Source organism: Protopterus annectens, chromosome 2.part1 (assembly GCF_019279795.1).
Source record: "Protopterus annectens isolate FY-2018-M chromosome 2.part1, PAN1.0, whole genome shotgun sequence".
Taxonomy (NCBI): domain Eukaryota; kingdom Metazoa; phylum Chordata; order Ceratodontiformes; family Protopteridae; genus Protopterus; species Protopterus annectens.
In genome coordinates this window covers 648,706,438-648,730,243 of record NC_056729.1, presented here as the reverse complement: position 1 = coordinate 648,730,243, position 23,806 = coordinate 648,706,438, and the positions used below count along the sequence as shown (strand labels likewise).

At 40.7% G+C, this 23,806-nt stretch overlaps 1 protein-coding gene across 1 annotated transcript; it reads left to right on the top strand.

Moving 5' to 3' along the window:
* The first annotated feature begins 20,670 nt into the window (after positions 1-20,670).
* LOC122794893 (dermorphin-2-like) lies at positions 20,671-21,162 on the top strand. Its single transcript, XM_044063491.1, has one exon. It carries the CDS (start codon positions 20,671-20,673, stop codon positions 21,160-21,162), a length of 492 nt encoding a protein of 163 aa, XP_043919426.1.
* Positions 21,163-23,806: the final 2,644 nt, after the last annotated feature.

Here is a 23,806-nt window from a genome sequence, read left to right as displayed (position 1 = left end):
GGGAATTGATTTTTGACAGTTATATCAATTGTGACCCACCTTGCAATTTAATTGATAAGCAGGAATATCATACTTATGTAGAAGAAGGGGTAGAGAGATGGATAGGAACAGATACACAGGAAAAGAGACCTGCTGGGCTATAAGCCTTGACAAGATGCAATTACATTAAGACCCTAGAATCCTTGCTGTCTCAATCATACGCCAGTGCATCTGCACTGAGTAGGCTGTCTGCTCAAACACCAGAACACCACACCTCTAACACCACCCACACCTGTACAACACACTCCCACATATGTGGAGGGTCTCCACACATACATACCAAAACAAAACAGACCTCCAAGGCAAAGTACACATATACATCACAACCCACAGCACCAAGCAGCACACATAGCACACATGCCTGTGTCTCACAGCCTCTAAGGCCCAACCACAAACCCAATGTACTAGTCATTTTAGACTCTGTTGTGAGACCCACAGATCTGGCCTTCATCAGGCTAGACAAGGAGAAAGTCACGGTAAGTTTCTTGTCAAGTGCTAGAATCCAGCATATCATGCACATGCTCATGTCTCTCAGCAACAGGTATTGTTATGACTCTGTCATAGTCTACGTTGGTGTGAATAACTTGAGACATACCTTACTGGACTGTATGACGAGAGACATGACTGAGCTTGCTGAACATGTGTCCCAGGCTGGTATGTCTCTAGCTTTAAGCAACATCCTACCATCACCCAGAACGATTCCTCAATGCAAACAGAAAATGAGTGACTTTAACAATTGGTTTAGTTACTGGTGTCATTCCAAGGGAATCCAGTACTTGACAGCCTGGGAGGACATGATGGACAAACCACAATGCCTTGCCAGAGATAGTCTTCTTCTGTCTCCCCTGGGCTTCAGGCTTCTGGCAAAGGCTCTTGCCTCTCCTACAGTGCCTTTTTTAGGCAATGTCATGGGGACAAAATTACCAACATGAAAAATTTTTCTAAATGAAATTTAAAGGTCATGCTGCTAAATGCTAGGAGTCTTAACATGAAACTGCACTCATTGCAAGCATTCCTCACACTGGAAGATGCTGACATTTGTGCAGTCACTGAAACCTGGTTCAAAGCTGTGGAGAGCACCCCAGTCTTGCCAGGTTACTTGTCCTACCATACTTTCAGATCACAAATGGAGAGCTACAAAGCCAAAGGAGTTGGAGTTTCAATATTTATCAAAGACAGACACACCTCCAGGCTGGTTAAACAGTATGACACACAGGAGACACTCTTGTTGCAGTTAACTGTTGACAAATCACCTATTCAAATTGTACCAACCATGTCTCATGACGCCCACTCCACCTATCTGGACTTACTTGACTCATCTAGATTCAACCCTTTACCCCGATCTTGGGTTTCTTTAACTACCCAACCATAGAGGGGAAGGCCTATTCTAGCCCAAACACAAATGCCCAAAGATTCCTTGACTTTGTCAGTGCCAATCAATTGGATCAGCTGGTCGACACCCCCATGACAGGTGAAAATGTCAAGGACCTGGTACTAACTAACATGAATAGCCACTGTAGCACCCATACATTGTCATCTTCCTTGGTAATATCTGACCATTAAGCAATCACTTTTGAAGTCACCATCTCCCCTGACCACCCTCCTTGCCAGGGTAAAAAAAAAAAACTTTTCCAAAGCTGACTACAACCTCCTGAGAGCAGGTATAATCAGCTTCACAGTCACTGTCCCTTCAGTTGGAACTAGCACTAATGTCCAAACCTACACCAAAAAACTATATGAGCACATACATAGCTGCATGGACTTAGTGATATCTGACAGAACCAAATCATCTTCCTCAAGGAAGAGTAAACTTGTTTGGAAGATAGAAGCAATAAACAAATTCTATAATAAAAGGGAAAAAATGCTGTCCAGGACCAAGAAGGAGCAGGTGCCAAGTTGGAAACAATCTCTTCTTTATCTGAACAAGCAAATAATGTCAGTGGTGAAATCCTCTAAGGCTAAATTCAAGTCCAAAATGCCCACATCCACTAAGGACAATCACAAGGCCTTTTTCCCATACATCAGCAATCTCAAAGGTAACACCCAAATCTGCTCTGAACTGGTGGCCAAGAACATCACATACACAAACGCTCTAGATATAGCCAACTTGCTGGCAGACAGGTTCAGTGAAAACTTCACTTCCTGTACCCCCATCAGTAAACCAGGACATCCCCAGCATCTGTCCCACTCCCCTCATCACCAGGGATCAGGTCTTTAATGCTCTCTCAAAGGCAAAATATACAGCATCCATGGGATCCGACAACATCCCTGGCAGCATCGTATGTGAACTCAGGCAAGAGCTCTCAGCACCATTAGGCATCCTATTCAATGAAAGCTTGAGCACCGTCCTCATCTTAGCCAAATGGAGGACAGCCACTGTCATCCCTCTACACAAAGGTGGAGCATCCCCTGACCCAGGCAATTATAGGCCCATCAGCTCAACTAGCCTGATCTGCAAAGACATAGAATGCATTATCATAAACCTTATAAACAAGGACATTGTCAAACCCCAAACACTTGATCCCACACAGTTTGGTTTTGTCAAAAGGAGATCATGCCTGTTAAACTTGATTGATGTCTTTGAAACTGTCACCAGAGCCATGGACGAGGGGAAGACAATGCACACCTCCTACCATGCTCACTGATAGAACCCACTCAGTCAAAATAGGGGAAGCCACCTCTAGCAGTAGACCTGTAACAAGTGGCATACCCCAAGGATTGGTCTTGGACCTCTACTGTTAGGGATATACTTTTCTGAGGTGCAAGCCAAAACCAGTGTTCTGTGGCTGACCAAGTTTGCAGATGACTGCAAGCTGGCAGTTGTCTTAAATTCACCTAGTGATGTGAACATCCTCCAAGAGGGCCTTACCCAAACTAATGCCTGCTGCCAGAATCATGGCCTCAAACTGAATACCAAGAAACGCATCATTACCCCCTTTGGGGAAAATGGTGTCCCCACTAATTATCACATAAATAACAATGTGCTAAGCATGCAATCAGTAATGAGGGACTTAAGCCCTGTCCCTCTACTCAGTCTCGTACAGAGTGCTCAGAGGTGACCTGTGTCTGGAATACAAGATTTTCTCAGACTCAGCCTTGATGGAGTTGCTTCATATCCGTAAGTCAAACTCTACTCTCACAACCCATATGCAAGGCTTCAACCTGGTCTGTGACATTAATAGAACTTGTTGGCAGGATAGATTTGTGCCCCAAAGACCTCCCCTTCTGTGGAATAGACTCCCTCTCCATGTCAAGCAGAGTACCTCACTACCCCTCTTTAAGAGAAACCTGGATGACTTGATTGGAAACAGAAAATACACCCCTGGGATCCAACCTGTGTCTCTGCTAGACAGGGGAAACAGATACTGACTTTGTGGGAAGATGGGCGAAATTCTTGGCTAGGCTTATAAGGGCCTCCGGGCCAATACCCTAGTATCACCCGATGAACCCATGAACCTATGTACATTTATACAGCTAATCATCACCTGAACATGACACAAAGAGAATCCTACAGGAGATATTGAAACCTTGCTCACTACATGAGCACTGATAGCCAACTGAATCAAGGTAACATGTTTATATTATCCATCAGCAGAGTCATGACAGTATGCAAAAACCATGAGATGACCTTTACATCCATCAACCTAATAGATACACACACACACACACACACACACACACACACACACACACACACACACACACACACACACACACACGTAAAGAGGAGTGAGAGGGAAGGGATGAATACAAGGAGAGATGGATATACACATAAGAACTGGAACCAAGGTGAAGCCAAACAATTAGCTTAGCAAACTTTTACTAAACGCTTTCATCCTCAGACTTCTTCAGAATACACAAAGTACACTCATCACACATTTAAATAACATTCCTAAACCAATTAAAATAGAACCAATTAACTAATTAAAACTGTATAAAACCTTTCCAATTCAAATATATCAAGCTGAATGATTGGTTTAGGAATGCTATTTAAATGTGTGATGAGTGTATCTAGTGTATTCTGAAGAAGTCTGAGGACAAAAGCATTTAAACGTTTGCTACACTAATTGTTTGTCTTCACCTTGGTTCCAGTTTCTTTGTGGTTTTTGGTCTTTGGTTGGAACTGGTTTGTCAGATTTGGGGTTTTATACACATAGCAATGTTTGGTGTAATAGAACATTCATGGAACATTTTGGTGTGTTCTCATTATTAACCTGCCATACTCTGCAGCATGAAGTCACTGATATAAGAGTAAGGCTGGATAAACATCTTACAGTTATGGGGATGAATGTCACTTCAAACAGTCTTTTCTGGCCAGTATTCAGTATATCTCCATGAGAACTCATAACTGTGATAAATGTTAAGATGTGGGTTCATAGGTTCATAGGTTCATAGGTAGGTACTAGGCTATCGGCCCAAGGGCCTATGTAAGCCTAGCCAGCAAGGGACCATAGCTTACACCACCCAAGAAAGTTATTTTCCTGTGCCACTGTCCAGCAGAGACACAGAAGTGATCCCCGGGGTGTATTTCCTATTTCCCATCCACTCATCAAGATTTTTGTTGAAGTGTGCTAATGAAGAACTTTGCTTGACATAGATGGGTAGCTTGTTCCAGAGCATAGGAAGTCTCTGGGACAGGAATCTATCCCTCCAGCATGTCCTGTTTATTGTGGTGACAAGGTTTAGGTCCCTAGAACATGTAGCTTGGAGGGATTGGGATTTCTTTAGGTGTAGCATGTCCAAAAGCTCTGGGTTTGACATAGCTTTATATGTTAGGCAGAGATCACCTCAGAGTAGGCGATATGCTACAGAGTAAAGCTGTAGTTTTTTGAGGCAGTCAGTGTAGAGCATCTAAGAACACACAACTGACGACCGCTGGAGAAGGTAGATGAAAAGCAGGCTGTTTATGAAAGAAAAGTCAGTTGTGTGTTCTTAGTTTGCTTTTACTCCATTTGTTAGTGTAGAGCATCTGTTTTAGGCCAGTAATCCTCTTTGTGAGGTACTTCTGTGGCCTTTCCAGCTGCTGCAGATGTCTTGTGAGGTACATTCCAAAAGGCGCATTGTACTCTATAATGGGTCTAATGAGTGACGAGTAGAGGGGAACAATGACCTCTTTTTTCCCTGGATGAGAACCATTTTATGATGAGGTGTGCCACGTAGAAGGACTTCCTGACTACTGTGGAGATGTGACTATCAAAGGAAAGACTACTGTCCACCTGGGTCCCAAGGTCTCTTATCATGCATTCAGTGTTAAGTAGATTGCTGCCTATGTGGTAGTTTATGGGTACAGAGTTTTTACCAAAGGGGATGACACTGCACTTTTTGGCATTGAGCTTGAGGCCATGGCTCTGACACCAGGCATCTGTCTCAGTGAGGCCCTTCTGTAGGATGTCCACATCATTTAGGGACTTGACTATGGCTCCTAGTTTGCAGTCATCTGTGAATTTCATCAGCCAGAGGCCTTCTGTGTTAGCCTGTACTTCAGAGAAATAGATACCAAATAGGAGAGGTCCCAGGATGGAACCCTGTGGCACTCTACTCTCCACTTGTCACTGCCTTGAGGTCAGATTTGGAGTCTGCAACTTTCACAGTGTGGGTTCTGTCAGTGAGCCAGTTGGCATCCCATCTTGTGACGTAGGGATTTATACCTAGTTTAGTGAATTTAGCTATAATTCCAGAATGGGGGATTAAACATGTCATACACAAATAACATCACACTACGAAATGATGTGAGATGCATCTGGAATTGAACCCTTGATGCTATGTGCCAAAACAAAAAAAAAAAAACTTCAGTCAAATGATTTATGCAAACACTCCACATAGGAAATTGCACTTTATTTCATCCAGCAGTCTAAGAACTGCCAAAGTAACTTTTTCAAAATCGTGCCTGTACTCTGCCTTAATTCAGTATTCCTATAGTGCAGTGAGTTTAAGCAGTATTGCATGGGGATAATCAGACTAGTGTGGCTGATGGCAAAAACTCACCAGATTTTGCATAGGACGTGAATTGGTGCATAATGCCAAACTTCATGCAAATCCAGAGGGCAAAAAGTGAAAGCTTATTTATGGGCCATTTCAGGCCATGTGTGCTGTGTGTGATTCTTTTTTTTTTTTTGATCAGATTAAATGTGTGAAAATGGAGCTGATAGGAAGTGATGAAATGGGGAGGTAAGCAGAGGGAAGAACAAAGGGGAAACAACACAGGCATTTGTAGAAAGGGATTGGAAAAGAACCATAGATATCCACTTCTTCACAAAAGTAATGTGCACATGTAGACAAAATTGGATGAATTTGGACTGTCACCATAACACAGATGGGTGAAAACAATGCAATAATGTTGTGTAGCCAATTGGACCAATTCAAGTGTGTCCAGTAGACACATATGCAAAGTGGAAATAGGGCAGATTTTTTTTTTTCAAAAAGACAGGGTTGTTGGGGAAGGGACTTAGGAATGTGAGGGTCAGGTAGGTAGGCTAAGTGAGGAAGCAGGTGCAGACAAAAAAGACATACAAGACAGACATAGAGATGGTGATGGACACAAACATGTTGGGGGACACCATGAGTAGGGATAGGTAGGGGACATCAGAGGTGCATGACTGTCGTGTGAAAACAGTGAGGATCTAGTCCGAACCCTCAGAATTGTCATCACTCTCCTGTTCCTCAGTTGTTTGGGAGACTGCTTGATCCGGGTGTCTCTTGTCTATTTTTATGACAAACTTCTCCATTCTGCTGATGCAGGCACCAAGGCCACTCTCTATTAGTTCATGCACTATTCCTGGCAGCTCCTGGTGGGTGACATTTTCACTCCCTCCACCAGTACTCCCAGAGGGTACCAGTACACCACCAGCTGGCACACTGCTACCTGATAAGGATGGGCCAGCTAGTGCAGGGTTTGCGGAGGCAATGCTACCGCGTTGTGTCCCAGAGGTGCTGGGTGTCAGTGCGGCAGCCAGTGGAGGGTTGGCCACCTCCCTGTGGTAAAATACATTTGGTTTGTTGGCTGGAAGGTATGACATCAGAAAGCTGTGATTCCAGGTAACCCACAAAAAAAAAAAAAGGGGTGGGGTGGGGTGAGATTAAAAAAGAAAAGAGATTATTAGAACTATGATATGTCACATTCATGCTTTATTACAATAAATATCCTTTTATTATTATATAGTTATAGAGCTTTCACATCCCAAAAATGATTGTGAATTGTTACAAGTTACACTTGAAATATGTACATATTCCATATACGCTTTCAAAGATACTACCGAGTAAGTTAACAACATAACAACATAGCATTAAAGACAATATTGCCGCATTTCAAATTTAAAAACGATACTTGTTGAACTTGTGAGAATTTAACCCGCATAATCTGAATACACTATTACACTATTACACTTGCTTAATGCAATTACCAACAGCTACAGAAGAAAGCATGCACATTTGTTGTTACAGTTAAGATATACATGCTGAAGTTCAGACTGATCTATGGAATCATAGTAATTACTACAATCAGAGTCAGTTGTGCTGCAGACATACCCCTTGTCTCTGTGAGTTGCACCAATCTCTCAGCGTGTGCCTCCCTGTTTGCTGTGATTTCCTCTGCAGATGTAAAATACAAAATGAGAGAAGAAGAGACATGAAAGCATTTTGCATACCAGTCTTGGCTATCTATAGCATTCCGTATCATTTAAAGTTGCTTGATCTATATACTTACACAACTGGGGGGGTGTTAGCAGTTTGAAACTCATCCAGCCACTGGTTGCGTTGTGCCTGCTTGTGCCTCTTAAGGTCACTGTAGTGATGCCTACACTGCTCCCCAGTGTCTGGTATGCCAGTTGCACTAGAGCCAGCCTTGGCTAGGCTGGTCCAAGCCTCAGACTTATACTGAGACCCTGTATAGCCTCCCTGCAGCAACATCTGGGTGTAGTGCTTCAAAAAGAGTGTAACAAAGATTTTTGCTCCTCCACACACCATCTCTATGCCATGAATTTGGCACCATACTTCCATTGCCTGCCATATCTGCAAAGGTCTTCCAACAACAGTAGAAATTGTTTCCTTTCAATTTGTGGTCAGCTGTGTGCAAACATGTACAAACATGCCAACCACATTTGCACAATGGTAAACAACCAGAAACATTACCAAAGAGGACGGGAGATTATGAAACAGGAATGATGGTGTGACATTTGGCATTGATTAACAGCATGTGGCTGCTGGGTCTACTTCACATCACCTAAAACCCATTTGACTGAGTTTCATTTCACCGAGACCAAATCACCTAATTTTCAAAACACTGAAAACTCATTTGACTGAATCTCATTTCACTGAATTGTAAGCCATAGGCATGATATGGGTTTCCATTGACCTGTGACTTGTTTGTGATAAAAAGAATTTCTGTAATTACAGTGCTGACAGAGTAGTGAAAGTCATGTAGAAAGTAGTGCTGTAGTGTTTTTAAATGTGGGTATGTCTCTTTACATTTTTATGGGAAGTATCTAAAGTAATATGGCAGATATTTTGTGCATTCCCAGCAATAGTGGCAGTGTGTAGAGTAGTGTAAGGCAAGCAAAAGGTATATGCCCTTTTCCCCACTGTAGTGCGATCCTGGAGTTAGTATATATAGTTAGGGGGTGTGTGGGAGGCACAGCCCACCACATTGTGGGCGCCCCCCACTTAGTTTGGTTTTATATCATCTGCTTTCTGTTAAGAGGGTAAGTAAGTAGTTTTTAAGTCCTTAAAAGAGGTAGTTATTAGTGTTGTGAGTATGTTTGTCTGTGGTTTAACATTTAGTCTTTTGAAATTTAGCATTGCAAGGTTTCAGTGAAATGAGATTCAGTCAAATGAGTTTTCAGTATTTTGAAAATTAGGTGATTTGGTCTCAGTGAAATGAAAGTCAGTCAAATGGGTTTTAGGTGATGAGAAGTAGACCTGTGCTGCTATACCTGGTCGCACTTTGGTCAATGTTCAACACTGAATTGCTAAATGGCTTGGCTTTTAAGCCTTGACTTTAGAGGGATAAACGTGATGACATATTTTGTTGGGACTTACCCACTGTTAAAATAATTTGTACAGGGTGGGATTCAAACTTATGTGAAAATGAATACAAACATCTTCACACAAGTGATTATGCTTCAGTGCTACAGAAGAAGTGGCAATAATGCATGGTCATTACAGATAAACAGCTTAAAGAGTGACTAGTGCTATACTTCAGTCAGGCCTGTATGTGTGTGACATTAAAAGGTCCTGGTTCATGCACTCTCTGGTGTGATGCAGAACTAATGTCTGGAAATGGATAGACTTGCATGACTTTCTTCATAGAGTTTGATACATACCTCAAAATACATTCTGTTTTACAATTATAATTGTGTTATGGGAGTGGTCTAGACGATCGTTAGTAAACAATTGTGCCCATCAGAGATATGCAACTGCGTTATTATTACATACTCATCATTGTCATGCTAAATCAGTTACACACATAATCAGATGGGGTTCATATGTCAGTCATTAATGAACTATGATACCTACAAAAGTATGTGTATGCAAGCAGTAATGATACCTTTCTGTCAATCAACCTGCTATACACAGGTATTGGTATGTAGTATTACTTTTATGAACAAAGTTTTAGAAGCAATGACGGTATGACACCCTTACTAAATTGTAGAGTCTGCTGGATTTGAACCCTGTTACAAATGTGTTCTAAGCATCAATAAAATGCATTTACACCTGGCAGCCATAGGGAAAGCTAGAAAACATGTGCATTTTCCACACTCAATGCTGTCTAGAGTGCAGATGGCCATGCATCACCTCTAAATCCATTTGCACAATGGAAGGTGAACCAAATTACATTTTTCACATTTTCTCTTAAGTAGTGAACTGTGTTTGCACACAGGCAGGCAACACACAAATGTAAAAGGCAGCAGTGAACATATATTACTGGTGTAAATACTCATTATGACCACCTCCCTAAAAATATCTACTGTGGGACTCAAACGCTGCCTTACCTTTGGTCTCTCTTTAGATCAAAGTATTTACACCTTGTGCCAAAGACAGTCAGCTAACAAGTTGAATTCCGAAGTCATTACAATCCATGGTGCTGACCACCACGCAATGCCACTAAGTGTATCTGCACTCTAGATGGTGATTGAAATTAAAATTGTCACTTTTCCCTTAAGTAGTGAACTGTGTTTGCTCTATGCTGTGCACTGCACATGTGGTAAAGGCAAAAAAAATGAAAGATTAAAAAAGAGAAACAAAGGTTAAACAACTAGACATTTCTAGATTTGAAACATCAGACCATTGCACTTACACAGCACAGTTGTAGAGGGTTATCTCTCTTTGCCGCAGACAAGCTTTGCAGTAGCAATCAAATCATGTGCATACAAGCAAGTCACATTTCATATCCAGTATTAATAGTTCATGCAGTTGGGCATTACCAGTTGGTTGTACATATGTGTCTAACATTTTTAGTAGAATGAGTGATCACACAATATTTATGAATATGTTTGCAAAACTGCAGCTCTGCCTTCTCTTTATATTCTAGGAATCCTTCCCTTATCTGTGCTTTACTATCACACATGCAATCTCTAGTGCATGTTGTCTTATTTTTCTTTCAAGATGCGATACAAATACATGACAGTGAATGGCAGTTTTCATCAAAGGCAGGAAACTGTGCTACAAGAGAATATACCTGTGGGGTGTTTGGTTTTGTTTAAAAGCTCACTGCAGTTAGTTCCACAATTTGTGTTCCACACTGACATACCCACTTCAGTGAAGGGTGTCTATGCATTACTGTTTTGCTTTAGTCAGACTAATCATTCACAGTTGGAAGCCATTAGCACCGAGCAGTGGTGTAGAGGCTACACTATGTGTACATCCACTATACAAAGTCAGGGGTTTGGTAATCAGCAATTCTAATAGGTTCAAACCTCATTTGAATCTTCAGAGTGCTTAGAAGACTGCATCAACACTAAAAGATGGCCATTTAGCTAGGGAACCTGAAGGTGAGGATACTGTTTTCAGTCATGCTTATTGCTCCACTTGTGAGAGTATAGGGATAACTGGACTTTTTGGACTGCTTTGCCTATCTTGGTTATTTTAGTTGCAAGGGGCAGGTGATTTGGTAAACTGCTTAAGTATATATTACAGATGTCAGTCATGTCAGATATTGATGACTTTGCTGGACAACTCACACACATGCTACTTAGGTACATTTACAAGTACCAGTCATGCAGGTATCTGACATTCATTCATATTCTTACACATTTAATTTCTATTACAGGTTCCACTTTACATTGACAGTCCTTGAGTTACAATTGTTATTCAGGGCTGACTTCGTCTGATGTTAGCAGTGCACAGCCATTACATGGGATAGTAAAAGTTGTGAGCATTTCCTGGCATCAACTTTACTTTATGCACGTGCATAAGATGAAAGGTGTACCCCTTAGGTAGTCAGCGTGTGCACTATTCATTGCCTCTTGGCCAGGGTGAGAGCATATTGTGCACACCTATGTTTACCTATGCCCACAGCAGCTTAAGGTTTCCAATCTGATTCCACACCTGCACGTGGATGTGTTGAGCCTGCCAGTGGTGGTGGGATGTGTGCTCCTTCCCCTTGTTGATCCTGCTGAAGCTGTTTTCTCAGGAGGATAATATTGTGTAGGATAGAGCAGACTGTAATAATTTTGGCACAAGTACTGGGATCATATTTCACCCCCCCTCAATTTTTCTAGGCACCAGAACCATAATGTCAGCAGCCCAAATGCATGCCCTGTGATGTTTCTTGTTTGACCATGTGCCTTATTATAGTATTTATACAGAGGTGTGTGTGCATTTCTGATGGGCGTCAACAGCCATGGTTCCAGTTCATACCACCACATAAATAGCCTTGTGGAACATCACGCCTGTAAAAACTCTGGTAGAGCTGTGATGTGTGCCATATATGGAGTTGTGGTAACTGCCGAAGTTCCCAGCACACACATTCAAGATGATTCCCTAGGCATTACACACAACCTGGGAGTTAAGGGAGTGGAGCCCTTTTCTGTTAATATAGAACCTTCCCTGTTCCCTGGGTGGTGATTTGATCTCACTGTGAGTGTAGTCAGTTGCACCCAAGAGTTCAGGGAAGTGTACTGTGGGGTAGAACTCCTGCATAGTTCTAGCTCTGTCCTCGGGGGTATGGGAGAAATTTTATATAGATATATGTATATGTATATGTATATATATATATATATATATATATATATATATATATATATATATAGTTCTGGATGGTGATGCCTGTGATGCACCCCAAATATCCCCTGTGGGTTCATAGGTTCATAGGTTGGTACTAGGCTATCGGCTCTAGGGCCTATACAAGACTAGCCATAACAATTCCCTGACTATTTCTTCCCACATTATTTACTTCCCTGGACCCCTGTGTAGCAGGGCGACTAACGTGATCCCCGGGGTGAATTTCCTTTCTCCCATCCAATCATCAAGGTTCCTTCTGAAGAGGGCCAAAGAGGCGCTCTGTTTGACATGTATGGGCAGTCTATTCCAGAGTCTGAGGAGTCTCTGGGTCAGGAACCTATCCCTCCAGCATGTTTTGTTTATTGTGATGACAAGATTTAGATCCCTGGAGCTTGTGGCTCTGAGGGATTGGGATTTCTTTAAGTGTAGCATGTCCAGCATCTCTGGGTTTGACATGGCCTTGTATGTTAAGCAGAGATCGCCTCTGAGTAGACGATATGTGACAGAGTATAGCTGGAGTTGTTTAAGGTGGTCAGCATAGGGCATCTGCTTTAGGCCTGTGTATTCTTTTAGTGAGGTATTTCTGTGGCCTTTCCGGTTGTTGCAGATGTCTTGAGAAGTACATACCAAATGGGGCATTGCATTCTATAATGGGTCTAATGAGGGATGAGTACAGTAAGACAATGACCTCCTTTTTTCTGGATGAAAAGCCCTTGGTGATGAGGTGTGCCACATAGAAGGATTTCCTGACTGTTGTGGCGATGTGGTTATTAAAGGTGAGACCACTGCCCACCTGTGTCCCTAAGTCTATTATCACACTTTTGGTGTTTAGTGTACTGCCACCTATGTGATAATTCATGGGTACATGTTTTTTTTTCCCAAAGGGGATAACTATGCATTTCTTGGCATTGAGCTTGAGCCCATGGCTCTGGCACCAAGCATCTGTTTCTGTAAGGCCCTTTTGTAGAGTATCCACATCATTTGGGGATTCAATGGGTCTCTGAATGGTTCCTGTAGCTAAAATTATAAGTGCTACACATACTTTGGTCTCCACTGGTATGGGTTCCTCTCTGTTTGTTCTTGGTCTCGGGGGAGGATGGCAGAGGTTACAGAGTTCCTTGAATGTATCTCTATCCACACTGTAGCACTCCACTATTTCCAGTTCATGAGTCCATGAAAAGTTACACTTGGTCTAAATACGCTCCTCCTCCTTGGCTGAGGTCTAGCAGCAGAAGCAGCACAGAATTGAGCTGTTGCACATACACATGCCGAAAAGAGCAGCAGCTTCCCTTAAAATTCTTTCTTTCTGGTGTAGTTTCTGTGGCTGCATTCCAATAGGATTTGCAGTACAGGGCTGATGGCTACACAGAATGTGCACTATTCCTTTACAGCTTGCTGAATAACTCTGACATCTTGGATTGGTTGATTAGCATATAATTCAGGTGCTTATGCACTAATTAGAATGCCACAATGTTTACCTGGTTTGTGCAGCATTACACTTAGTGTATTCCCATTTATGAATACAAATTGACACGCTATTGTGTGTTGCACCGAGATGCAAACACGGTGTGACCAAATCATGTATGGTTTGTTGAGTCCAGTTCTTTTTAATAAAATTCACAGTAAAAGGTAGATTTATGTTAAAATGCAGACTAATGTAAAAAAATACAATAAAATATTATTTACAATGCTTCTAGTCTATGTAATGAGCTAATCATCTTCCAGTGATGCAGAGAAATGAGTTCCTTCCATGATTTAGAAAACACAGGAATTCATAAATGCCTTTCATGAGATCATGTACCGCTGTAAAGAACAAATGGTGAATATAGGCCAAGTGAAAGTTAAATGCCAGTACTCTAATGTAAATAGGAAACTTACTTATATGGGGAAGTGGGGGAGGGTAATGATTAAACTACAACAGAGCCTAGCTAGAACTGAAGTGTATGCCAAAATAAAACAACCAGGTGATAACTAAAGAATAGAGAATAATAATAATTGAAACACAAACTGATGGTTGGTGATCTGAGGAATGCAACCACTAGTGTACTAGTGTAGAAATGAGGGGAGGCATCTCTTCCAAAAGACAAAGTGTTACAACTGACTCACCCCTCCCCTCACAAAAAACATCAGATTGGAAAAGTTCAAGCCTTGAGTGTCCGCAAGTACTTCTCAGCATGTAAAGGTATGTATGATCACCCTGACCCGATGGTTTGAGGTGAATATTTTACTCTTTGTATGGGCCAGCACAGAGTTCAGTCTTGAGGTTTATGGGCTGTGTGACATCCCCACTCTGGGCCAGTAATCAAGGAACTGTTTTTTACTCACTGATGAAGGCTGGTGCCGAAACTAGTATGAGTATTATTTGAAGCAGGACATTCATGTCCGTGAGTGTTATTTGAAGCAGGACATTTATGTCGTGAAACTACCTTGCTGGCCTTTTTGGTGTTTGTTTCCAGTAATCAAGGAGCCTGACTCCGCACCACTGACACTGGAGAAGGGCATTCACTTCAAACAAAAATGGATACACCCATTACTTCCACATGCAGCTCTCTGCATCAAGCACAATTTCCCTTAAGAGCACACATGAAACACAATCAGACCAGGGTCTGAGTTTCTCTGTCTCCTCCAGGTCCCCAATAAGACTCCCCACTGGCACAGCTATAGAGTTGAGACATCAGCTGAATGTCCAAGTCAAGTTCTCAACCACTCTCTCTGTGAAACCAATGTTTCATGCCCCTGCTCAAAGCAGTGACACACACACTTTGAGATTTGATTTTCACACACACACGCACGCACACGCACACACACACACACACACACACACACACACACACACACACACACACACACACACACACACACCCCTGGGAAAGGTTGGCACAGATTTACTAGCTATGCCCCCTTCTACCCAGACACTCCAAAGCCAGCTACTCTAATGCTCTTGCAAGGGTGCCCAATTATACTGAGTGAAATTAACATTAATACAAATGGTAATGTTGACTAAACAACAAGGCTTTCAAGACTGTCTACAATGCCACCAAATAAATATAAGCACTCTCAAATGTTAAAATATTCTAAAGGACCTGCCACAATAAAAAGTTTAAATATATTTAATAATAAATAATAAAAGAAAATGAAAATACTAAATATCTATTTACAATAAACACCAAATATTCAGTCACAGGATATATTAAATTAACACAGATGAAGGGCTTCACAACAGGTACAGAAAACTGTACTTAACTAATCTCACTATATTTTCCTGACTGATCTAAAGAATTACTATTTCCTGGTTACTTACTAGAACAAGGCAAGATGAAGTAAGTGAGAGATCCTTCCTTGTCAGGTTACAAAATAGAGTGCTCTTAGACTTCAGTCTCACCTAGTATTAAATATTATTTTAGTGATGGACTACAGAATGACATCACATACATCTGGTCATCTGACTTCTGGTTCTCATGCAATCTTCATTGCTAGAAACTGTCAAGATTTAGCACATATGTGTCAATAGTGCACACACAAAGAGCCTTGCTGAGATATGCTGCAGCTCCTGGAAGTCATAAAACAATTTCAAACCTCCACTCTTCCAGAGTAGCAATTAGTTCACCCCAAAGACAATGCAGAAAGCAACCTAGTACAGGCTTTTTGTCTCTGGCTACACTGAAAACTCAACTGAAGCAAAAGTTGCTGGTTCAAAGGCTTTACTTTAACAGCAATTAAAACCAAGAAAGCTGTTAAAGTGAGAAGTATGGAACATTTGGGGGATATTCACAAGAAGAATTTAAAAAGTCTAGTTCTGGAACATTTCATTAATATTCATGAAGGGAATGATGCTTCCTTCTTTTTTAGTGTGTTGGCACAGCCTATTTTGCACAGGGGGGGTGATGTTGTTAAAAAGTTAATTCAGTTGGAAAGTAAATTTATTTTAAATTATAGAACCCTATATCCTAGGGGCCTCAGCCTTGAAGTAAATTTGGTAAATTAGCAAATTAGTAAACAAATGTAGCACTGGGTTTTATATTTAAATGTACATGGATGTGTTTGTACATGTTCATATGTTTATATGTGCGTATATATTCATGTGCATATTTATTAGTAAAATGTAAGTGTAAGTGTTGGTCAAATGCATTTATATTATATTATATTTGTGAAGAATTCTTTAAATTGTTTAAACTGTTGGGTGGAGGTATTTTGTGTACTGGCACTTTAAATTACAATGATTAAGTTAAATTGTTTGTAATTAATAGGGGTTCCACCTGTATAAAAAGTGGCTGCTTTTATGCTAAATTATCCTGGGAAGGCAAAAGGTTGAGGTACCATATTAAGTGCTGTTAAAGTAAAGCCTTTGAACCAGCAAAATTTGCTTCGGTTGTGTTTTTTTATTTTGTTTGGTGACAAACATGTTTTTTTGTTGTTGCATTGAGAACTGTAATATACAATCTTTATGGCCTAAAATAAGTAATTTATTTTTTTACTATTTTTCAAAGCCAAATGGATTGAGATTAATTTATTCTCTTCCAGTATCCTCTGTTACAATATATACATTTCAACAGTTTCAATAACACATGTACATTTCTTTCTCTGTCCAGCAGGATATAATGTTGATACAATGTTGATACATTTGTAACACAAGCAGTTTTACAAATACATTTTTCAACACAAGCATCTGTACAAATCAGTTTGATGTACAAATGACATATAATTCTTTATAAAATTCCAGCTAGTTGCGCTTGCATATGTTGCACATTCACTGTCCTACTTCGCCTGGAATAGCTGTCCATACCTAATATCATCACATCTTTTCTTCCTTTGAAGACTCAAGCTAGTTTTTCCAAGTGACCCTTGAGAAGCATTGCTTGAGAGAAATGGGCCTGTCTGTGAATACATTAACCCATACCCTGTCTTGAGAGCACATCTGCATTGGCATGGCTTACCCCACTATGGTGCTGCACTGTTATATCATATGCCTGCAACCCTAGGCCCCACCTTAACAAATTGGCATTTTGCTGGCTGGCTCAATGTAGCCATATTAAGGGATTGTGGTCTGTAACTACAGTGTATTTCCTTCCATACAGATAGGGTTGAAGTTTCTGCAGTGCCCTTACTATCCCTAAACATTCTTTTTCTACAGCTGTGTAACATTCCTCGCTAGGTTGGAGTATATGGATGAGATATACCACTGGGTGCTCTTCTCTGTCTGAGGAAACCTAGCTGAGTACAGCCCCCACCTCACGGTTCAAAGCATCCAGCTGCACAACAAATTCTTTGCTGTTATCTGGACTGGCTAACAAAGGGGGTCCTCCCAAAGCCCCTTTAAGCTTTTAAAATGCTTGCTCACAGACTGGGGTCCACACTACCTTAGCTGGCCTATTTTTCCTCATCAGGACTGTGAGGGGAGCAGCTACTGTACTATAATTGAAAATGAACTTTCTATAGTACTCCACTATCCCCAACAATGCCCTCACCTGGTTTTTGGTAACAGGTGCAGGCCATATCTGTATTGCTTCCACTCTGGCAAGCTCTGGCTTGATCTTACCACTCCCCACTGTATGTCCCAGGTAGGAGACCTGCCATACCCACCTGACACTTACTGGGCTTAATGGTCAACCCTGCCCTTTGCAGTCTACCCAGGACCTCTCTGACATGCTGAAGGTGCTCATGCCAGGAATGGCTGTAAATGGCAATATCATCCAGGTAAGCAAGAGCATAATCTCCTGTTTCTACTAAAATATGATTTTCCAGCCTCTGGAAGGTCGCTAGGGCATTTTTCATCCCAAAGGACATCTTTGTGAACTTGTATAATCTGAAATGAGTCACAAAGGCTGACCCTAGCAGTTTTACCATGTAGTTAGCATCACTTACCTTCCTTACCACTTTAAAGGGTCCCTCCCAAGGTGCCTGCAGCTTATTGTGTCTGACAGGAAGGAGAACCATAACCTGCTCTCCTACAGTATGCTCTCGGGCTTGAGCATTCCAGTCATACCAGACCTTTTTCTCCTGTTGGGCTCCTGCCAGGTTCTCCTGGGCCAAGCCCATGAGCTGCCTAAGCCTTGTCCTAAGGTTTAGGACATATGCCATAACAGACTCTTTGTGGGATTCACACTCACCCTCCCATTCATCAAGAATCAAATCTAATGACCCCCTTCACCCGATGCCCATACAGCAACTCAAAGGGAAAAAAAGTGTGGATTCCTGGGGTACCTCTCTATATGCAAACAGCAGATGGGGCAAATATTTATACCATTCTCTCTTAAACTGGTTTGCAAATGCCCTTAGCTTGGTCTTTAGCATAGAGGTTAACCCCTCTACAAGATCATTAGTCTGGAGATGGTAGGGGTGATAAGGACAGGACACACTGTTGATACATTTTTAACACAAGCAGCTTTACAAATACATGTTTCAACACAAGCATCTGTAGAAATCAGTTTGATATACAAATGACATATAATTCTTTACAATATTTCAGCTAGCTGTGCTGGCATATGTTACACATCCACTGTTCTACTTCTGACAGAGCTGTCAATATCTCACATCGTCACAGGCTGCAGGGAAGAACTACATGGAAGGACTAAAGTGATCAGCCTACCAAAGCAGCAGCAGCAGTCACACAGTAAGTACAGACTTACAATACGAAGACTTAGACTGCACAGCAGTATCCTTCCAGTATTAAAGTAATTCATATGGGTAGTGTGCTCATGGCTGAATCCTTCAAACAGTGCACTGCAGTACAGTTATTTCTCTGACTTTGGAGAATCTCTTTTGGTTGGGAGGTGGATACAGCAGCTAACCCCAAATGTACATATTAATAAACTATAAGTAAGAGTAGTTTGTTCAGGGCTGAAGCCGTCCAAAGGTGCCTTGCAGCAGAGTTGTTTATTTTTGCTTAGTGTCAAAGATGCTGACCAAAAACATGCACTATGTTATTTGTGTGATTTGCTACTCACATGCAAAATATGCTGCAGACAAGCAAATTGAAACTGCACGGTCCCTTCCTAACTCAGAAGCGGTCATGCGCTGCTGTCTTGAATGTTTCAGTCATCGCACTTCTGCTTTCTGCTTCCATACCTTACATCAAAGGGTTCTTGAGAAATCCACCACGTCTCCCCTTAAAACAGACTATAGGCCTGGTGTATAAACTCCATCCATAAATGTGCAAAAATAAACTAAAGAATGGAAGGAATGAAGTGAAAGAAAACACACCTTTGTCATTTTGGAATATTGGCTTGTGCTGGCAACTGACTGTAGCACTATGACAAGAGAAAGAAGAAAGAGAAGCAATGTAAATGATTGTAACACACAATAGACAAGGTATTCTATAATAAACTGAATTATATTAATTTACCTAAAACTGTTCAAACTAAGTAGTGGAAGTTTTATTCCTTGTGTTTGTTCAAGGCTGAATAAATATACAAATCTACTTCCAATGCAAAAAAAAAAAACAATAGGGACAAAGAAAAGAGAGAAAGGGTATTTCAATTTTAAATCAAACAGAATAGCAATAAATGCTTAATATAAATCATACGGAAATGCAAACAAAAAATTATACAATGAAACAAATTTATGACCAAATTATGTTTTATATTCAAACTTCTGTTGTAATACAGATAATCAGATGCAATCCCATAGCCCAGCTCTAACTCTTTATGTTACAGGTAGGATGAGCCAATATTGCATTCAGATAAGTCACTGAATGTAAATTCAGAAGGTGGGAGTGGGAGACACTGGACCATAAGCATGACACATGAATTTGGGTGGTGGGAGCAGGTACAAAGTCAGTGTAGATCTTTATGAAGCATGGTCACATGGATGACATTTTGAATGTAATGGTAACTGCAGTCATCAATATTCTCCTATGGATCTGAATCAAAAAATCTAAGTGTCGTAGTACATTTCTGACTTAAAAGGTGATGTTATACTTATTACATGAAGTAAAGTGCTCCGTTTGAAGTCACATTTTTTGGAGTGGAAGTGTGAAGTATAATGTACCTGTTTAGAGGTGAAACCCAACTGAATACATTTACACACCTGCTGTAAAAAAATTGAACTTTATGGAAGTGTTTAGAAAATGCTCATCAGATTAAATGCAGACATAACTTTGCCAGTTAGCGATGTTTAGGGAAAAAAGTTCAAAATACTTATCTTAGGTAAAGTCTGTGAGGTTCCACAGAGGACATTTTGGAGATTTATATGAAAAATGCTGAACTTTAATAAAGTTGCCAAGAAATGTCTGGGAAATTAAAAGCACACTCATTACTTTAGCTGATAGCAATATTTTGGGACACGTACTTTCAAAATTCCCATTGCAGGGGTCTGTGACATAGGGCAGGATCCTTTTCATTCAGTCCAAGCAGTTTAGTAAACATCTGTTAAATGTAGTAGGGCGACAGAACTCTGAAGTCAATGAGATATAACTAAATGGAGCAGTACAAAGAGACTGAGGAAATGAAGCGATATGAAAGGACTAGTGCAAATGGAAGGAAAGAGACTGAGGAAATGAAGCGATATGAAAGGACTAGTGCAAATGGAAGGAAAGAGACTGAGGAAATGAAGCGATATGAAAGGACTAGTGCAAATGGAAGGAAAGAGACTGAGGAAATGAAGCGATATGAAAGGACTAATGCAAATGGAAGGAAAGAGACTGAGGAAATGAAGCGATATGAAAGAAGGACTAGTGCAAATGGAAGGAAAGAGACTGAGGAAATGAAGCGATATGAAAGGACTAGTGCAAATGGAAGGAAAGAGACTGAGGAAATGAAGCGATATGAAAGGACTAGTGCAAATGGAAGGAAAGAGACTGAGGAAATGAAGCGATATGAAAGGACTAGTGCAAATGGAAGGCAAGAGGGCAAAGCTGATGCTCTTCTAAGAATGAATGCTGAGAAGGAGTCATACCTGAATGCACACTGATGACTATGAAAAAGGGGGGTCAAGCACATGTGTTGTGCACGTGCCCACGCGCACACACACACACACACACACACACACACACACACACACACACACACACACACACACACACACAAAACAAAACCCTCTAAAGGTCTTCACCTTTAACACAGGTGGCTTAAATAAGTATACAGAGCCTATAGGGACTAAAGTTAGGTTAGCTAGAACTACTCTGCAGGTGATGTAAGCAGCTGCAGTTGCTGTGATGTACACAATACCAGAATATATGTATGCATGCAATCTGAAAAGAACACTCAGAAGTGTCTATATAATTGGAATTAATTTACTTTTAAAGAACAACTTCAATGCACAAATCACTGCTTCTCTGTACTCAAAATCTTGGAATTCATACGAACCTCACTTAAAGACATATCTTCTTACCCAGAATTCTTTGCTCCACAAAAAATGGATATCTGGAAAATGGTAAAGTGCCAATGTCATTTTTCAAATCACATAACCTAATCAAGCCATAAAAAACACTTACTGACATTTCCCTATTCCAACTGCTTTAATCCCACCTAATGCACTGTTAAAGTACTTCAGAATCTATGTCTGTATTGTAAGTAATCTCAGCCATCCATATAATGCTCTGTTAAAAGGCATATCCATGGTGGTTCCATGGTGTAATGGTTAGCACTCTGGAATCTAGTGGTCTGAGTTCAAATCTCAGTTGAACCTGTTAAGGCCTTAAGTTTGAGTGGTGCAGCAGTATTTTTGTCACCTCACAGTAAGAGGTTCTATGGTTCGATTCTCGGCTGGTGTGCCTTCTGTGCAGAGTCTGCATGTCCTTCCTGTGCTTGTGTGGGTTTTCTCCGGGTGCTCTGGTTTCCTCCCATGTTACAAAAAACATGTAGCTGGAATGTTTCTCCCTGGGCCTCCACTGAAAATTGGTTTTGTTCCAAGTCAGATTTTCCAGGTAAACAAATGTTAAATAAAAATATTAATTTGTATATAACTCTATGTAATAATGTGACACGTTTTATAAACCTGCTCACCTGTCTCTATGAATCTATACAAATTGCATACATGTATGTTTATCTCTACTACTGTATATAATTCCAATATAGTCTCATCAACTGTATAATTATATATACCTGACGTCTTGCAATATGGCTCTGTGATTGTCAAACTTTAATGCTTTTCCAAGCTGTGACTGCAATTCATCATTTGTGACCAGTGCTCTACTCCAGTTAACAGATTTAAATAAATAAACAACAGTAGCTACACTACCAATGTTAATAAAGTTTCGGGCTATAAGGACTGGTTCCTGGAATGCCATCCAGCTGCGGTATTTTAGAGAAGTGCTCCATTCTCAGCAGTCATGCTGACAACACATTTTCTACATTCCCTTTCCCACTTATGACACTATATGAGCAACTGATCTAGATTACTGTTTTGTTTCTAAGACCAAAGGCTTTGGTTCTGTCCATCCTTCTTGCATTTGACACATCTCATAATGCACATTGGTGAAGGCACCCCTGCAGTAGAGAGGTATAATGGGAATAGGCCAATGGAAGTTTCATACAAAGACTAACAATACTTCCATGTACACATGAGAAGAGGTCACTTACAATGCTGCAAGTCATCCTTATCTGTTTCCATCTGTGTGGTGCCATATTTTGCCTGATTCTCACATGCTACACATAAATGCAAATCAGAATTAAATACTCTTAAGATATATCATCATCATTGTTATCAACCCCATTTTTCCCTATTTTTGCATGGGGTTGGAATGCCACATCAGTATTAGCCAGTTAGACAAAATCACCTAGATCTAATGTTTATAACATCATTTGGCTAGCCCTATCTGTCAGAAAACAAACTCACCTCTATAGTTGTTAAAATTCCACCTACTGATCTAACTATGTACATAACCACGCATCCAGTCTTTAAGGTTATCACTGGTAAATGTTCAAGTAGCTGTAGCCGTAAGTAATCATTTTAAAATCCATGGTATCACCAATGTCAGGACGTGTCAATAAAACTTTGATAGATGATGACAGGTAGACACTAACAACCTCAAATCCTATACATGATGTATTCACTACCACATCTATGCTTGAGGCAACTCAGCATAAAATCATCTATAAAATGGTAGAGATCCATGTTGAAGTGTTATCCATGCATTAATGCAGAGAACAGCTTTAGCTAATTTGGCAACATTTTCAGATAAAGGTTCATTTTGTCACTAACCACTGTAATTTTCTTTTACTCATTTATTACTGTGATATGGTAGTCAGTTGTTCTAATACGCCAAATGGCAGATGACACCAAAAGCAGGAGAACATCTATATAAGTCACTCAACAGAGCGCGCACTTGCTTTTGGTGCTAAAAAAAGTTAGAAGACTGTAGGTTAAATTTCTACATCTGGTGTTTGGATTACTTTTCCACTCCTGACAATGCACTGCAGCAAAAGGGAGATGCTGCACTCCTGAGTGTGCCATACTTCAAGTGAGATGTTAAATAGAGGTCCCATCTGCCTGAGTCACTGGTAGCTCAGGTTAATGTAAAACAACTCATGGCATTTATTGAAAAGAACATGGAAAGTTTCCCAGTGTCTGATCAAAATAGTATGAATATCACCTCAGGTCTGTACTAAAAGGA

Coding starts and splice junctions, on each gene's coding strand:
- LOC122794893 (XM_044063491.1), top strand. CDS start 20,671: ATGGAGCAGTACAAAGAGACTGAGGAAATGAAGCGATATGAAAGGACT.